The sequence below is a fragment of the Dromiciops gliroides genome, chromosome 6, assembly GCF_019393635.1.
Source record: "Dromiciops gliroides isolate mDroGli1 chromosome 6, mDroGli1.pri, whole genome shotgun sequence".
Classification (NCBI taxonomy): domain Eukaryota; kingdom Metazoa; phylum Chordata; class Mammalia; order Microbiotheria; family Microbiotheriidae; genus Dromiciops; species Dromiciops gliroides.
In genome coordinates this window covers 20,854,973-20,874,028 of record NC_057866.1, presented here as the reverse complement: position 1 = coordinate 20,874,028, position 19,056 = coordinate 20,854,973, and the positions used below count along the sequence as shown (strand labels likewise).

The 19,056-nt window shown below is 35.4% G+C and overlaps 1 protein-coding gene across 1 annotated transcript; it reads left to right on the top strand.

Moving 5' to 3' along the window:
- The first annotated feature begins 16,950 nt into the window (after positions 1-16,950).
- LOC122731190 (olfactory receptor 4C6-like) lies at positions 16,951-17,880 on the top strand. The gene has a single exon (XM_043971137.1). It carries the CDS (start codon positions 16,951-16,953, stop codon positions 17,878-17,880), a length of 930 nt encoding a protein of 309 aa, XP_043827072.1.
- The last annotated feature ends 1,176 nt before the right edge of the window (positions 17,881-19,056 follow it).

Here is a 19,056-nt window from a genome sequence, read left to right as displayed (position 1 = left end):
TGAGAAATATAATCCTTGATATTTCTTCTGAACAAAGCAGCACAGGATAGAGAAAAGAGCACTGTATTTGGATTCAGAAAAGATGAATTTGAAATAAATACCTTTTACATGGGGTAATTTCCTTAATTTCCTCTATGCCTCATTTCTATCTCAGAGTGTTGATACTGTGATGTTTCAAATCTAAATGTGGGTTCTAATCTGCCCCCCCCAGTTTTGGGGGGAAACTGGCTAAAATCACTGATAAATATAGCAAGAGTTTAGGCTTTTAAGGTTTTATTAAAAAGATATATTATAAGGTAGTGAAGAGAGAGAAAGATTGAGAACAGACTCCTTATAGCATGGAAATCCATGCTTTCCTAATTGCCCACATGAAGTCCTGCCACCAAGCCCATGTCTCAAACCAAAGCCCCCTGCTTCCTACTCCCTGTCCTCCTCCATGAAATGGGAGGTTCTTCAAGTTGATTGGTCAAGAGTGGTCTCCTATTGATGTTACAGTCCATAGTCTCTGAGAACACACTCTCCTTAGGGTTGGCCTTGTGTGATCTCAAATTAATCAACCTTAAGGAGGTTCAACTTCTGAGAAAAACACCCTACTCAGGGCTGGTCAAGTGTGGTCCCGAATTAATCATCACAAGTAGGTACTTAGTCTCTCAGTCTCACCCAATCCAATCAATTCCAAATCAAACTTCAGGTGGGGGCTCCTGGGCATCTGCCAAGTGCCATTATTTTATCACACACTCTATGCCTCACTTCTATCTCAGAAACATGATACTAAGTGACCTCTAATATCATTGTCAACTCTAAAGTCCTGAAATTTGTTCCCATTTACTAGCTCTATGATCTATGCATTCTGTTAGTATCTAACTTGTGACAACCAGTGCAGTACTTCCTATCATCTACTTCCTTAAGAATTTACAAAATTGGAGCAGTTACATGGTGCAGGGGATAGAGCACTGGTCCTGGAGGGAGGAGGACCTTAGTTCAAATACAGTCTCAGACACTTGTAACTTACTAGCTGTGTTACCCTTGGCAAGTCACTTAGTCCTCATTGCCCTGCCAAAAAAAAAAAAATTACAAAATCTTGAATTAATCTTTTCCTTTTAATATTATCTGCAGGTTTTTCAACTTGGTCCTTAAGCACAAATTGTCTCATTCATCCTATCCAATGTTAAATATAGTCTTATCACAAAGCTGGCCCTGTGTAACAACCAGAACAGGCTTTTGGGCAGTCTAGTTCTTCACATTTTTGCTCATGGTGTTTCATTTCTCTGGAATGCTCCCAACCCTACTTCTATTTTTCCTGTTTTTGTCCCCTGTCAGTTAAAGTCTATATCATCTTTCCCCCCAAGGCTTGAATATAAAACAAAAATAATAATGACAAAAATATATATTTCTTTGAAGATCTTTTCAATTAACAGTGATAACTTCTAGCACTGAATTCCCACTCATTGGCTGTATAATTCATTTAACAAAATACCTACTTACTGCCTGTAGCTATTTATTTAACAAAATACCTATTATATGAAGAACACTCAATTACAGGTGCCTGTATTATTGTTTATTTATGTGGTAAATCTTGTCTTTCAAGTGAGAATGCAAAGTTATTGAAGACAAGGACTTTTTCATCTATTTCTCAACTATCCATCTCAGCAACTAAAAATGGAATGGATTTATCAGAAAAAATTTACAAATAGTAGATACTGGAGGTTACATATATTTATGTCTGTCTAATGACAACTGTTCAAGTGGGAAATGGCAAGCCACTTCATTATCGTTTGTTTGTTTGTTTTTAGTGAGGCAATTGGGGTTAAGTGACTTGCTTAGGGTCACACAGCCAGTAAGTGTTAAGTGTCTGAGGCCGGATTTGAACTCAGGTACTCCTGACTCCAGGGCCGGTGCTCTATCCACTGCGCCACCTAGCTGCCTCCACTTCATTATCTTTTGCCAAGAAAACACCAACTGGTTCACCACTGAAACTACTGAACAACAATGATGATGGCTCCATTCTTCAAAGTAACCCCATCTAAAAAATGAAAAGCTTAGCAGAGTGAAGAGACAGAATAGGGGTGATATTTCCCTTATCTACAGCAAATGTAAACTGAAGGTTTTAAGTTCAAGGAGATATCAAAGGAATAAAGAATGCAAAGTGTGAGTGGGTTGCAAAGAATCCACCTCCATGTCTATTATACCATTGCTTATACCCCATGATGGCATTAGCAATAATCTAACTGTAGTAAGAAGCACTGTTGCATGTGTTAGGATAATAAAAGAAAGAAAACTCATTGATCTTAGAAAGACCTGTCTTTAATGAGTCCATGTCTGTCCCCCAGAAGGAAACCAAGAATAAGATTCAGAGCTTTGGAAACCTTCAATGTCTTACTTGCCTAACACTCCTATGTTTAGAGTAGTCTAGATATTCTCTGGAGGGAGCATGGAGGGAGAAGAGGATGGTATGTCTCATAGAATTTACAGACAGGTGATCATGCATTATATAATGCTACATCCTTTTATTAATTGTTTTTTTTAAAAGTAAGACCAAAAAACAGCAATGTCTTTTTGTTTTCATGTATACCATTATGGAAAGGTTATATGACTAGGTGAAGTGAAATTTAATAAGTCAGGAGATAATCAGGGTCCCTGGTATGGAAAGAACACAAGACAATTCTAAATGGGTGTTATGATATTGCTTAGAATATTGTCAGCCCAGCCATCCATATGGGTAGGTATAGATGATTAAGTTTTTGAGAATTATAAAAGTCTTACCATGTCCTCAACAATTTGGTTCAGGGCATCTAATAATATCACTGCCTGGATGACTTTGCAATGCGTCCAGTCCATGAGATTTCCGAAAAAATAGTATCAGGTAAGTGTTTGATAGTGACATCTTGTGGTTAAATAAATAGAGCAACAATAACACAACCATACAAATTCATATACTCAAGGATTATTACATTTTGCACATTCTTTCCTCATAATACCTTTTCAATATAAGATCACTAATCATTATGAGGATACACATTTTTCACTGAAAAATATGAATAGCTTATAGGCCATAGCAATTCCATGCTACTTTTTCTTGAGCTGTACAGAATGGGGAAATTGAGTGAGAGGGGGCCATTATTTTGCCAGAGGAAAGGAATTCTACATAAGGTATCCATGAAGAGGACAGAACTGGAATAAATTTTGAAAGTTAAAGAATCAATAAAATTTAGGATCAATATTCAAAACTCTCTCTTTTTTTCTTCTTGATTTCTTTTCAATTTAATATTTGTTTTTAACTTTCAGTTACAAAAAGATGAGTTCTGTGAAGCTTAAAAAAATCTAACTGTGATGTCTACAAAATATAATGTGTGGTCACCTTAAATTAGAAGCTTTAGCACCAGTCTTTGGGCATTAAACATTTATTAAAGTATATTAAGTGTTAGCAAAGAGAGAGAGAGAGAGAGAGAGAGAGAGAGAGAGAGAGAGAGAAGCCGCCTTCACCTACCTATCCCAGAGAGTGAATCCCTCAGTTCCACCAGAAATCCCCTGTTGAACTGGAAGAGGGGAGTACACAAACACAACTCCAAGCTAATTGGCTGGTCCATTGATTGACATGACTTACAGGTGGTAGACATAACTTCTGGATGACAATCTGACCTTCGAAATCTCAGAAAGGTCACCTCATTCTTTCTCCTCAGGGTCAAGCTGCCCTGGTTCTCACAATGTCTTTCTCAGCAGGGTGTTGGCATTCTGATTCTCACAGTTCCCAATTCTCTTTCCTTCCTACCCCTCTCCAATTCACTGAGAAATTAGGAAATGTGATATCAATTATGTATGTAAATTCATTTGAAATCTTTTATTATTTCCCACGGGAAAAAAAACCTAGAAAAATAAAGTGAAAAAATTATATTTCAATTTGAACTCAGAATTTGTCATTTCCTTCCCTGGAGGTGGATGGCATTCTTTCTTCCTTAATAGTATTTTATCTTTTTTCTAGTTACATGTAAGGATAGTTTTCAACATTCATTTTTGTAAAATTTTGAGTTCCAAATTTTTCTCCCTCCTTTCTTTCCTCCTCCATCCCTAAGACAGCAAGCAATCAGATATAGGTCATATATATAATCACAACATGACTAATGTGGAAATATTTTAATGTGATTGTGTCTATCTATCTATCTATCTATCTATCTATCTATCTAGACAGAATAAAAGGTAAAAACCTCAAGAAAGAAAGAAAAAACAAAAGAAAAAGTTTAAAAAAATAGTATTGTTCAATTTGCATAGTTCGTTTTCTGGATGTGGAGAACATTTCCAATAATGATTCCTTTTGAAAAATCTTGGATAATATTGCTATGAAAATGTTGCAGTAACTGTGTATAATGTTCTCCCGGTTCTGTTCACTTCACTCAATATCAGTCCATTTAAGTCTTTCCAGGATTTTTTGAAATCTGCATGCTCTTGATTTCTTATAGACAATAGTATTCCATTACATTCATATACCATAACATGTTCAACCATTCTTCAGTTGATGGCCATCCTCTCTATTTCTAGTTCTTTATCACCACAAAGGGAGCTGCTATAAATATGAGTACCTTCCCCTTCCCTTGCATATGTGGGTCCTTTCCCCCTTTTTGTAATCTCTTAAAGATACATACCTTGTAGTGTTATTATTGGGTCAAAGGGTGGGCACAGCCCCATAGCCCCTTGAGCACAGTTCCAAATTGCTCTCTAGAAAGGTTGGATCAGTTGACAACACCACCAACAATGAGTTAGTGTTCTAATTTTCCCACATCTTCTCAAACATATATTATTTTCCTTTTTCATTCAATTAGCCAATCTGCTAGGGAATGAAAGAATAGAAGACAATATGAAATATTTCATTGGAAAAACAACTGATCTGGAAAATAGATCCAAGAAGGATAATTTAAAAATTATTGGACTTCCTGAAAGCCATGATAAAAAAGAGCCTAGACATCACCTTTCAAGAAATGATCAAGGAAAACTGCACTGATATTCTAGAACCAGAAGGTTAAATAGAAATTGAAAGAATGCACTGATCACCTTTTGAAAGAGATCCTAAAATCAAAATTTATAAGAATACAATATCCAAATTCCAGAATATCCAGGTCAAGGAGAAAATATTGCAAGCAACCAGAAAGAAACAATTCAAAGAACATGGAGCTACAATCAGAAAAACACAAGATTTAGTAGATTGTACTTTAAAGGATCAGAGGCCTTGGAATATGATATTCTAGAAGACAAAAGATCTAGGATTACAACCAAGAATCATCTAGCCACTAAGACTGGGCAAAATCATTTGATGGGGGTGGGAGGGATGGATTTTGAATGAAATAGGGAACATTTAAACTTTCCTGATGAAAAAATCAGAGCCAAATATAAAAATATGACTTTCAAATATAAGACTCAAGAGAAGCATAAAAAGGGAAACAGTAAAGGGAAACAATAAGGAATAAATAATAATAAGGAATCATAAGAATTGTCTCAAAAAGACAATAACATATATATTCAATCAGGTATCAAATCTATTTTACCCCACAGGAAATTAGAAGGATAAGGGGATATGAGAAGGGGAAGATACTTATAGAAGGGAGAGCAGATTGGGGGATGCAGTAGTCAGAAACAAAATACTTTTGAGGATGGACAGGCTAAAAGGAAAGAGACAATATAATAAATGGAGATGTTATAGAGAAATCGGGTGGGTCCTTAGGATTCCTCTGTAAAGAATTACACTCTTCCTAGTTAGAAATAAAAGAACAGTTTTATTTGGTACAAGAGAAACTGGCCAGGAGGAAAGCTTAAAACTTTTCCTCCCCCAACCAGACTGGGGAGCACCCTTTTATAGGGTCTAGATGGCATGACCACCTAAGTGAGGGTGAAATGTCCCTTATTGGGTGGTGGGTTGGAAGCAGTCTGGTGAGGAGCTATTGTTCTGTTTTCTCCATGTACAGTCATGCCTAACAGCATTCTCTCCTCCAGGGATGGTGGGGACTGGAATGAAGGGTGGTTGTCCTGGAGTTATCTCATTCCAGATCCAACGCTGCTTCTATCCTTTGATTTAGTTTCAAGAGAAAGGTTCCTTGATCTCCCCCAGAAAACTTCTGGGGTACCCTAGGCCCATAACAGAGGGAAATAGGATGGAGAAATATTCCTTGTAATATTTGTATTTGTTTTGTTTTTGTTTTTTTTGGTGGGGCAATGAGGGCTAAGTGACTTGTCCAAGGTAAGACAGCTAGTAAGTATCAAGTGTCTGAGGCGGGATTGGAACTCAGGTCCTCCTGACTCCAGGGCTGGTGTTCTATCCACTGCACCACCTAGCTGCCCCCTCCTTGTAATATTTTTTAAAATAACTGCTTCCACTACTCCTCACCCCATAACACATTGAATCATCTTTTTAAGCTGCATGGGATTGTAGAAGAGAACTGGATTTTGAGTCAAAAGGATTTGGGTTCAAACCCTTCTTCTTTCCAATTTACCTCCATCTTGGAGTCTCAATTTTTTTTATCCATTTTATATAGACAAAATCAATCAATGAGCAAAGATTCTATCAAAGTCCACAAGCAAATATTAAGCACTGCCTGTGTGGCAGGAACTGTGCTAATACTTGGATACAAAGGAAGGCAAAAAGTTCTAAGCCTCAAAGAACTCACATTCTCGTGAGTGGGATAATATGTAGAATATATAAATAGGAATTGGAAGGTAATCTCAAATAGGAAGGGAGGATAAGGAAAGGGCTAAGAAACAGTGATGGTGGTGGTGGTAATGACTATTCCCTAACCCTTCTATGACACCTCTGCTGAGCTCAGCAATATTTCTAAAGCATTAAAGAAGTACACTAGCACATTTGTAACTGAGCTCTCAGAGATAAGGGGAAAAAATCATATCCTTTTAAATTTAATCTCCATTCTTAAATCTTTCTTAAATCTAAACAATTAGCATACCCATTAATCAAGCCATAGTCTTATTCCTAATTTCTGAGGTGTAATTTTCTTACTGAAAATTTAACAAGCCTCTCTCTGCCAGACAGCTGGTGCTGGTTCCAGAACACCTCTTTTTTTGGATCTGCACTGCTGAAATGCACACTGAACCAGGAGTGAGCTTAAATTCAATTTGAATAAAAATGTTTTAAAAACCAAATTCTAAAGTGCTTGGTCCACAAGAAATAGAAATCTTGCTTCTCTCCTGAAAAGACAAAAAAGCGGAGAGGAAAGAGTTTTTTTGTTGGCTTTTTTGTTTGTTTTTTGAGATAATCTGTACTTGGATCCTTTTTATATTTACTAGCTAACTTTTCTGCAATGATTTACTTAATGCTAATGATTCATTATCCATACTCTTCTCATGATCCTCCTCTGGGTAAGTCTGGTATAAACTAATAATTATTAGATTCATTTAATATTTATCTTCAACCATTTATCTAAATCTAGATCTAGATCTCTGCCTATATTTACATATATGCATGTGGATGTATACATACACGCACACACACACACACACACACACACACACACACATATATATATATATATATATATATATATATATATATATATATATATATATATATATATATATATATATACCTCTTTCTCTTTCTCTCTCTGTCTCTTATTTATTATATTTTGAGGAATAGTATTCTTGAGTAAAAAATTAGTTCATTGAAAGTAGGAACAATTTAAAATTTTGTCTTCATGGACAGCATGCTGTCTATTCCCTTGGACAAAGAAGCACTTGATAGATGTTTGTTGAATTGTATGAATGAGATGAGAAATTTATTTGTAGATGTGTCAGTTATACCCAATAAAATATAAGCTTGTTGAGGGTAAAACTGTCCCTGCCATGTTCCAATGCCTGATACATAGATGTTACTTAAAATGCACGTGATTGATTTATCCCTAAAAAAATTTCTCTTTGGAAATCAGATAAAGCAGAATTGTTGAAATTATTTAAAAATGAAAATGTTATTCAATGTGTATGCTTCCCCCAAACTCACTTTCGGTCATATCCAAATTAAATAAGTATGTACGATATGCAAGACTATGTCCTATCACAAAAATTCCAGAGAGACTCTGCTTAACTTACTAATAGTTTTCCCCTAGGTGTTTTAATATTCAGAGGAAATTAGGTCAATATTTGAGCCCTTAAAACTTTAATAGCCCACCTCTTTTTTTTCTTATTTTCTTTTTGGTCATCCATTTCTTGGATGATAACTTTTTATGAGGTTTATTTTATGTACCATATTTTTGGGGGGAATTTGCTACTAATCACTTATACTAAATTGAATCTGTATAAAATCTTTTTTGTTTTGTTTTTGCAGGGCAGTGAGGGTTAAGTGACTTGCCCAGGGTCACACAGTCTGAGACCAGATTTTAACTTAGGTCCTCCTGAATCCAGGGTGGTTACTTTATCCACTGTGCCACCTAGCTGCCCCTGAATTAAATCTTTTTAATTTCCTTTAGTCACATGCAATTTTAAGTCTTCTGCAATCATAACCAGTCATTATTTTCTTGTTGAATATCATCACTAGGAGCAAGTTTAGATTTATAAGTTGGACTTTGGCTCAAGAGAAGAATTTAAAATCACTGAAATTTCCACATGATATCTAATTTCAATTGCCTCATTTCCTTATGGCACTGCTATAAATATCCATAGTTTTGATTACCTGAAGGTATAATTTAAAGAATGTTTCCATAGAAACTCAGCTAAAATCTCTGTGATCTCATAATACCATATGTTATAATAATTCATCCTATGAGTTTTCAATTAAGTGAAAGTTATATCCTTACAAAAGTTCTTTAAACAATTTATCAACCCCCAGCAATTTATACAGCAGTGATGATGGTGATGATGACAGCAAGGCAGCAGCACTAACTACTACAGTGCAATAACCCAGTCCCTAAAGGTTTTGGATAATATTTTGTTGAAGTTATTCTACTGGGAAAGGACATCTTTACTACCGCAGCAGAATTTTATCTCAACTAGCAAGTCTATTTGGAAACAAGGAATGAGTATTAAACTCCTTAGAGGTGATTCTATAGTTATCTTTGTTTAATGCTTTCATAACAATTATTATGGTTATCAATTATGGTTATTGTTATTTGCAGTAACAATAATAATATTTACTTGAAGGAATTGCATTCATTGTTATGTGTGGTTGTAGGACCTCTATAGGACTTACAAGATCTTTTTGCATTTTTCTCATTCGTCAGCACATCTATTATACCTTTGCACAAGATTGGTTGAATTGAAAGAGATAATGCTAAACTTCTTGTAATCTAGCATTCTAATATCTTGTTCAGTTAAAAGTGATAGAATGTCATAGGATTTAGGACAATAAATTAAACTAAATATCATCCATCAAATATAAGCTTTTTATCTTATTTTATAAATGAGAATAGTTGGGCCCAGAGAGATGAGTTGACCAAAGTTACACAGAGGACAAACAGCAGAGTTGGCTTTTCTTCCTATGTTCTCTTACTCCAAATCTAGAAGCATTTTCATAATACTGTATATGTCAGAAATCTTTAGGGATGCTTTTGGGGTGTTATGAAAAAAATATAAAAAATGAACTTTAGAATCATCCCTTATGGACTTCAGTTTTTGTGGTTCCTCTATTGCAAATAGACTTGCCAGTGGGGATGAGATTCCATTGGGGCAGCAAGGATTTTCTCTATCATTGGGACATCTTGGCCTTCATGTATGATACTACATTTTATTTCCACTGTCCGCTTTGGTGATATAAACACCAATTAGCCGGTGGAAATTATGAACTTATTTTTTTCTTTTCATTACCAACTTTATCTGATTCAGCTTATGTTCATCCCAGACATCACAATCGAAAAATGAACTCACTGCCATGTTGATGAATTTACTAATCCCTGGGGACACATGTCCAATGAGACACCACTGTAATGACGAAACAATTGTTTAATGCTGTTGTTATCCAGAGGCAATTATTGGATGCCCCTGATATTTCACCTTCATTACAAGAATTGTTCTAACAGCTTTTTTTTTTTTTCAGGAAAGAGGCACCTTATGAAGCTAAATCATGATTTATTACAAACTCCATTGAAGACTATCTAAATTATTTTTGAAACTCGAGGTATTTTTTTTATCTTTTTTCCCATCTCCAACTGTTATGTGATAATTCAAATCCTTCTGCAAAGCATGAGGTGGGGTTTTACATCAGGTATTTGGGTTTCTGTAGCAGCCACTTCAATTCTCACTCTTCATTTTGAACAGTGCCAGTTTTATGCAGTCCTGCAAAAGGTAAGCTTGTCAGACGAGCAAGAGGGGAAAGATATCTTCCTATTGAATCTCCTCTCAGGCAAGGAACTGAAGTTCTGGGAAATCAAGTGATTTTTCCAAAGTCAAAATGACAGGAAGTAAAATAGGTAGGATTCTGACATCAAATCTAGTGTAAAACATGTCAATATAATTCAGAGAGAGGAAATACAAGACTTAAAGAATAACTCTTGTATGCTTTCTGGCAGGTTGTTATCATAGAGATATGAAAAGAAACAGTGCTTGTATATCTGAAAGGAGACCAATTTCTACCTGAGCATGTAGCTCAGGAGAACTCAATGCTGACCTCTTAGGTACAGAGAATTTGATAACCAACGCTCCAGATGATTATGCAATTGACTGGTTCCCTAAATGCAGGGACACAATCTTTCCTTCTGTGGATTTTTCATTATTTTAGTTAGTTATAGGGATCTCCTCCCCCTTAAAAATGATTAAAATAAAATAATACCAAACAAAGTAATACCGCTCAATACAAAGGAATTGCTAAAGGGTTGCATTCAAATGACCCATGGGTCATGGGTCTTTTAATACCTGATTGAAAATGTCACTTCTTTTTAAATGACAGAACATTGAATCAAGGAACACTTAGAGAACATCTAGTCTTTTCCTAGATATTACAAAGGAGGATACTAAAGCCTAAAGTTCCTACATGGTCCATGGATTTACTATGTATGAGACATATGAAAACATTTTTTATTCCAAATCCAGTATGGTTTTTAATCTACCACATTGCCTATATAATTAGATTATAGAATGTCAGAGATAGAAGGCAAATCATATATCCTATAGTTCAACTTCATGAAGCATATTGGAAAATTTTTTATGTTCTATTTTTTACAGGGCAATTCATTGTGTAAATAATGGGAAGTTTGAAGATATCGTCTATCTAGTTCATCTAGATTTTGGCAAAATTTTTGATAAATTTCCTAATTTTATTCTTGTGAAGAAGGTAGATGATAATACAATCAGATGAATTCTTAATCAATTGGGTAGTAGTAATCAAGACATGTAGTTAATTTGGCAATGTCAGAATGGGAGTAGGACTCCAGGGGCGCATACTTGTAACCCTTCTATTTAGCATTTTATCATGCGTATGATAAAGTATGCATGCTAAGTTTATCAAATTTTCAGATTAAACAAAGTTTAGAGGAATAGTTAGGATGATTAGAAAATTACAGAAGTGGGGTTCAAAATTATTTATACTGCCTAGAGCTATGGGCTGAATTTAAGAAGATCAAATTCAATAGAGCTAAATGTAAAGTCTTGACTTTGGGTAATATTAAATTAAAATCAACTAAAATATATTATGATAAAGAGATATGTGTATACATAAAAGTTTTATTACATATAAATATTTGTGTCTAATAGTAAATTTCTCTAGGGTAGGAAAAGGTAAGAAAAAAGGGAAAAATGAAAGTTACATGAAAACTGTATTATATGTTTAAAAGGAAGAGCATGTCATATATATGTTGGTAGTTTCTTATATAATTATTTTTTTTTTCCCAACTCTCCTATGTTTTGGAAATCCTTGCTTCATTTATTAAGTTCAGAATAAAATATGTAAAAAGAAAGGAGATAATTGGGGAAATAGATATTCTAAAATAAATAATATAGAACTAAATAAGCAAATGGTTTTTAAATAGAGAAAAAAAATTCAATAGCAAAAGTGTAACGGGGGCAGCTAGGTGGTGCAGTGGATAGAGTACCGGCCATGGATTCAGGAGGACCTGAGTTCAAATCCGGGCTCAGACACTTAACAATTACTAGCTGGGTGAACCTGGGCAAGTCACTTAACCCCTGCTGTCTCACCAAATAATAAACAAACAAAAAAATGTCTTTCAGGGAAGAGGCTTGGTTAGATTTGTGGTTTTCTGAAAGAAATATCTATAGATTTTCGTAAACTACGAGCTCAAGATGTCAACCAAAAATATTGAATGGTGTTTATGAAGAGAAAAAGAAAAAAAATTAACAAAAATATATCAAGAAAAGGGCATGGTAAGATTTCTAGTTTTGTGAAAAAAATATATATGAATTTTAATAAACTATCAGCTCAAGATGTCAACCATATGATACAGCAAGAACTATTAAAAAAAAGCTAATGATAAAGCACCAACCCTAAATTCAGAGGGACCTGAGTTGAAATCTGGCCTCAGACACTTGACCCTTACTAGCTGTGTGACCATGGGCATCATTGCCCTGCAAAAAACAAAACAAAAACAAAAACAACTAATGAAATTTTGGCATGCGTCAAGAGAAATGTAGCTTCCCAGAACAAGGAAGAGATAGTTACAATATATTCCAACCTTGTCTGACCTCATCTGTAATGTTGTATTTGGTTCTAGACACTATGATTTAAGGAGGACTTTCTTAAATTTTAATGGCATTATAGTAGGAGAACTAAAATGGTGATGTACGGTAGAAATAGTAGTAGTCATACAATAGTGATAGTTATACTAGTAGTTTTTGCCATTGTCATAGTAGTAGCAGTAGTGTTGGTGGCAATGCTAAAGGAGGAATGAGAAAAGGAAGAAGAGGAGGAGGAAGAGGAGGTGGAGAAAGAAAAGAGGTAGTTCTCATCATTATACATGCAGAGGTCTGATAGTTCTCTGGAAGGTATGTAATAGTGTGGATTATTTAAGGATATATGTTGGATTGATGAAATATTGAGGTCCTTTCTCCTCAAAAATCCTGAGGTACTATGGGTCTCCTGGTCCTATCCCTTCATGACCTCTGCCTCTAGGAATCTGGGTTTCATTCAAAGCACAGAATACCTCCTAAATGCTGCTTTTCCCTATTTAGAATTTTGTTTTCCAAAGTACATGTAAAAGCAAATTTTGACATCAGTTTTTTAAAACTTTGTGTTCCAACTTCTCTCCCTCCCTCTCTTCCTACCCCCCCACCCCAAGAACTCAAGCAATTCAATGTAAGTTTTACATGAGTAGTCATAAAAAAAATATCTCTATCTTAGCTAGGTTGTAAGAGAAAACAGATAAAAATAAGACTTCAGCTTAAGGAGTTGTCCAAAAAGAATGTGTTTCAATCTGTTTTCAGATACCATCAGTTCTTTTTCTGTAGGTATACTGCAATTTTCATAAGTCCTTCAGAGTTATATTGGATCATTGCCTTGCTGAAAATAACCACATATTTCCCAGCAGATCATCTTACACTATTGCTATTATTTTGTATACAGTACATTTCTCTCTGCCTCAGTTCATGTGAGTCTTTCCAGGTTTTTCTGATAACTTCCTGTTCATCAAAATTTTTGTATAGTACCTTAAACTTGATAAATAATTTTCTTCACAATAGTCTATCTATCATATGTTTTGACATTGTAGTCAATCATCATAACTATTTCCCTCCATCCTATTCCCTTCCAATGATATTTACTCTATTTTCTATTTTATTTTGCCCTATTCCTCCTCAAAAGTGTTTAGCTACTGACTGCCTCCTCCCCTGCTCTACCCTCCCTTCATTCACCCTTCCTTCCATATCCTCTTCCCTTCCTACTTTCCTGTAGGGTTAAATAGATTACTCCTCCCAATTGGGTGTGTATGTTACTCTCTCCTTGAGTCCATTCTGATGAGGTTAAGGTCTTTGAGCTAACTCTGTTTTCTTAATTTTTTCTTCCTCCCTCCCTCCTCAACTCTCCCTATGAAATCAAGCAATTCAATATGTCATAGATGTTCTGTATGCACCTTCCTCGAAAGTGTTTTGCTTTTTATAGCTCCCTCCCCCAAACTTCCCTTCCCTCCTTCCCCTCTTCTCCCACCCCCCCCATCTCCTTCCCCACCCACTTTTCCACAGAGTAAAAATATATTACCATACTCACTTGAGTATGTAAGTTATTCCTTCTTTGAGCCAATTCTGATGACAGTAAGGTTCACTTACTGCCCTATTCCTTCCCCCTCTTCTCCTCCCCCCATAAGCTTTTTTCTTGTTTCCTTCATGTGACCTACCTCTCCCCAGTCCACCTCTACAATTCTCCCTTTCCCAGTGCATTCCTCTTACCCCTCAACTCTATTTTGTCATGGATTAGCTAGGTGGCACAGTGGACAAAGCACGAGCCCTAGACCAAAGAGGCCCCGAGCCCAAATTTGGCCCCAGAAATAAGATACCCCACCCTGTTTGGCCCACAAAGAAGAAGGTTAAACAAAAAATGAATGCTTTATAGATATTATCCCTTCCTATTCAGTTCAAACCTGTCTTCTGTGTATTCCTTAATGATAAAGTTCTTATGAGTTAGAAGTATTATCTTCTTATGTAAGAATGCAAACAGTTTAACCTTTTAATGTCCCTCATGGTTTCTTTTTCCTGTTTACCTTTTTTATGCTTCTCCAGGGTCTTGTTTTCAAAAGTCAAATTTTCTATTCAGTTCAGATCTTTTTATCACAAATAACTAAAAGTCCTCTTTTTCATTGAAATCCTATTTTTCCTCTGAAATATTATAATCAGTTTTGCTGGGTACATGGTTCTTTTCTGTAGTTCCATTTCCTTTGCCCTTTGGAATATCATATTCCATGCCCTATGGTCCTTTAATGTAGATGCTGCTAGATCTTGTTGTATCCTGATTGGAGCTCCCCAGTATTTGAATTCATTTTTCTAGCTGCTTGCAATATTTTCTCCTTAACCTGGGAGTTCTAGAATTTGTCTATAACATTCCTGGAAGTTTTCTTTTTGGGATCTCTTTCAGGAAGTGATGGTTGGATTCTTTCAATTTCTATTTTGCCTTCTGCTTCTATAATATCAGGGCAATTTTCCCTTACAATTTCTTGGAAGTGATTGTCTAGGCTCTTATGTTGGTCCTGGTTGTCAGGCAGTCCAATGATTTTTAAATGATCTCTCCTGGATTTATAAAGAGGTCAGCTATTTTTCCAAGGAGATATTTCACATTGTCCTCTATTTTTCCATCCAATTGGATGTGCTTTACCGTGTCTTGATTTCTCATGAAGTCACTAGCTTCCATTGTTCGATCCTAATTCTTAGGCACTTATTTTCTTCAGGCAGCTTTTTTTATCTCCTTTTCCATTTGACTTTAATGCTGCTTTTCCTGATTCACCTCATTGTTAATGTTTGCACCTTTTAAAAATTACTTTGGATAATTTTGTACCTCTTATTTTTACTCACTTATACATAATTTGTAAAGAAATATCAAGTGATTTGCCTAGGTTCATATAGTGAGTGAATAGTATATTCAGAAGTACCAGTATATTATTTGAACAATGACTAATGAATATGAATTCTGAACTTTGAACAATTTTATCAGAATACTCCTTCTGGTGTTGGAAATCCCTCTACCAGAAATATATCACAAGTTCTCTAAACTTGGAGCAGTCCAAGGACATTTCTTGACACAGAAATTAAATGACTTGCCTGGCATCACATAACGACTAAGTATTAGAGTTAGAATAGTAACCTTGGTCATTCTCATTCAAAGCCCAGCATTATTACATTGCCTCTGAATTATCCTTTTATTCATTTCTCAACATTTATTGAGAACTTAAGTGAAAGACACTTTGATAGAAATTGAGTACACAAAGGCACATGTGAAAATAGTCTTTATCTTAAAGAAAACCTCTTGTACTACATGGTTGGAAGCTGGATTATTGAATAAATGGACCAGACAAAATGGGTCATGTGTCCCTGTTTGAACTATTCATATCTGGGGAAAATGATTCAAAGAAATAAGCATAAAAATCAAATGTAGATAGATACTTCCATAAATACCATCTTTTGATAATCTCCAAGGGAGTGGGACAGAAATAAGTAGGGGTATCAGAATAGACCTCTAGGGTAAATTTCTTAACCTCTCTGCATCTCAGCTTCCTCATCTGTAAAATGGAAATCATGCCTGTAGTACTTAAGCTGTACAATATTTTTGATGTTAAAATTAGGAACTGTTGGTAAGGCATAAAGTTTTGTAAACTTTAAAGTTTCAGTCATTGTTATTATTTCTCACACTCATTGATTATTTTTTTCTTTTTAACCAGATGTGACTGCATTGGATTCAAGAATCTCCTAACAAGGAAGCTCTCATTACCCACACACTTGATCCAGTGTTTTACAGCTTCTGGACTTAAAGAGATAACTAGGAATTTATAGATTAAGTGATTTACCCATGGGTAGTTTTCCTTATTATTATTCTATCTACATCCATATTTCAGTCAAGCTTTATACCCCTTCTTCCCGTTTGACTGAAATGATACTTGCTCATTAACTTCATCTACAATTTCATCTAAAATGTAAACTATGTAGTTGCAACATAATTATATGATTTAAAACAATACCTAGGAGTTATATTAACCCACTGGATTTTAATCATTGACAAATATGATGTGGATTCAGTTCTCCGTTCCTTTAGTTACAGACAAATTAGTTACATCAAAAAAAAATTTACTACCTTAATTACTTCTAAGGTGAATGGAAGAGAATCACATTCCTTAGCACTGAGAATCTTGTATCACTTCATTCACACTGTACAAAATTCATCCATAACAGAATAAACAGCTTCATACAGAAGACTAATGATTAACTCAGCTTTGAATTAAAAACATGATTTTTAGGTAAGCTATGGGAAAGGTCTCAGAGGAATAAATGAAAAGAAAAGCAAAGAAACAACAAGACTATGGATTTAACAGGAAATTGACCAAAATGGACAATAAAAACAATGTAACTGAATTCATTCTCCTTGGTCTTACACAAAGTCCAGAGCTTCGAAAAATATTCTTTGTCATTTTTTTAATTGCATATATTGTCACAATTATAGGAAACATGCTCATTGTCATAACCATGATTGCCAGCCAAACTTTGAGATCACCCATGTACTTTTTTCTAACCTTCCTATCCATCATGGAAGCTAGCTACTCTTCAGCCATTGCTCCCAAGATGGTTGTGGATTTACTCTATGAGAAGACAATCGTCTCCCTGAAAGGCTGTCTGACTCAGATCTTTGCAGACCATTTTTTTGGTGGTGTAGGAATCATCCTCCTTGTGGTCATGGCTTATGATCGCTATGTGGCTATTTGTAAACCCCTCCACTACATGACCATCATGAATCCTCGGGTGTGCTACCTGCTGGTGGCAGCAGCTTGGATGGGGGGCTTCATACATGCCACCATTCAACTTCTCTTTATGTCCAATCTTGTCTTCTGTGGCCCTAATGTTATTGATCATTTCATGTGTGACTTGTTCCCATTGCTGAAATTGGTCTGCATGGACACCCAAGTTCTTGGCCTTTTAGTCATTGCTAACAGTGGAGTAATGTGCCTGTCAATCTTTCTCATACTAATTGTCTCCTATGTTGTTATCCTCTCTTCCCTGAAAGGTGGTAGTTCAGAAGGAAGGCGAAAGGCCCTTTCTACCTGCAGTTCTCACTTCACTGTGGTGGTCTTGTTTTTTGTTCCCTGTATATTCTTATATGTGAGGCCTGTAGCCACTTTTCCTATAGATAAAGCTTTGTCTGTATGTATCACCATCTTTACTCCCATGTTAAACCCCTTGATCTACACCTTTAGAAATAGAGAAGTTAAAAATGCTATGAGGAAGCTCTGGATCACAAAACTGAGTTTGATTTTTCAATAAAATATGTCTAACAATCAAATCATGTAAATAAAAATGAAGTAAATGCTTTAGTAGTTTTGCTAATTCATCAGTGCTTCTATTCAGTAAGTGAGTTGTGCAATTAATGACCCTATGTTCAAACCTTTAGACTCCAGGTATGTGCACAAGCATCCTACGGGATATAGTGTGAGGATATTTGCTTGTCCATGATCATGAATCCCATCTCCCTACTATTATGTATTCGAGGAGGAGCTGAGGTAGCACTAATCTCATAAACTCATGATTATTTATACCAATGAACATATGCTTTTTCCCTTATATATCAAGGTGTTTATTCATGTTTATAAAAGTAGCCCAGGCAGTTTGAAAGCCACACTGTACATAACCAACCTCTTGCTACTTTTTTTTAGTTTTACCTTTTTTTTTTTTTCCTGAGTTTGACTTATTGACCAGGGTGAGGTCTTAACCAAGATTTCTTTTAATAGCAGTTTACACACTTGTTCTTGTAATTCTTTCACTAATGAAGATTAAATCCCATCATGGTTTCCCATCCTGGCTTTCCATCCTTGTCCAAGTTTGTCTACAAATATTATATAGAGGTAATAACTGCATGAATTTTTATCTTTCTTTCTGCTAGCCAAACAATTATGAAGTTGAGTAAATAAGATAGAGAGACAGAGAGACAGATAGGGAAAAAGGGAGAGAAAAAGAGAAAGCCCACGTGTATATGAAATATTCTTCATATATATAGTCCTGTACCTATGCAAAGCACTGAGAGATATGTGAAATCTATACTTTCCATTGCACACAGTTCAGGTTAACTTTTAGCCTTTCTGTTTATCTAGTCACAATCATTTCTTGATGCTTGCCCTCCTTTTTTGTTCTATGTTAGTTTCCAATCTCTCCCCATGCTTCTCTGAATTTTTCATATTTGTCACCCACCCATTCTGGCAGCAAGTATTTATTGTCTACTACATGCCAAGCACTGAGCTACAAAGAAAGGGAAACTAATTGAACCCTACCAAAAATGAATTAATATTCTAGTAGGATAGTCATATGCAAACAACTATATACTTACCCATTCCTTAACATGTAAAGTGGAGATAATCTCTAATTTGAGAGAAGGTGATAGAAAAGATAAGGCCTCCAGTTAAATTTGGAATTTGAACTGACTTGATGGAAGTCAGTGATGTCAGT

Excerpts from the sequence above, each read along its gene's own strand:
- LOC122731190 (XM_043971137.1), top strand. The coding sequence starts at position 16,951 with ATGGACAATAAAAACAATGTAACTGAATTCATTCTCCTTGGTCTTACA.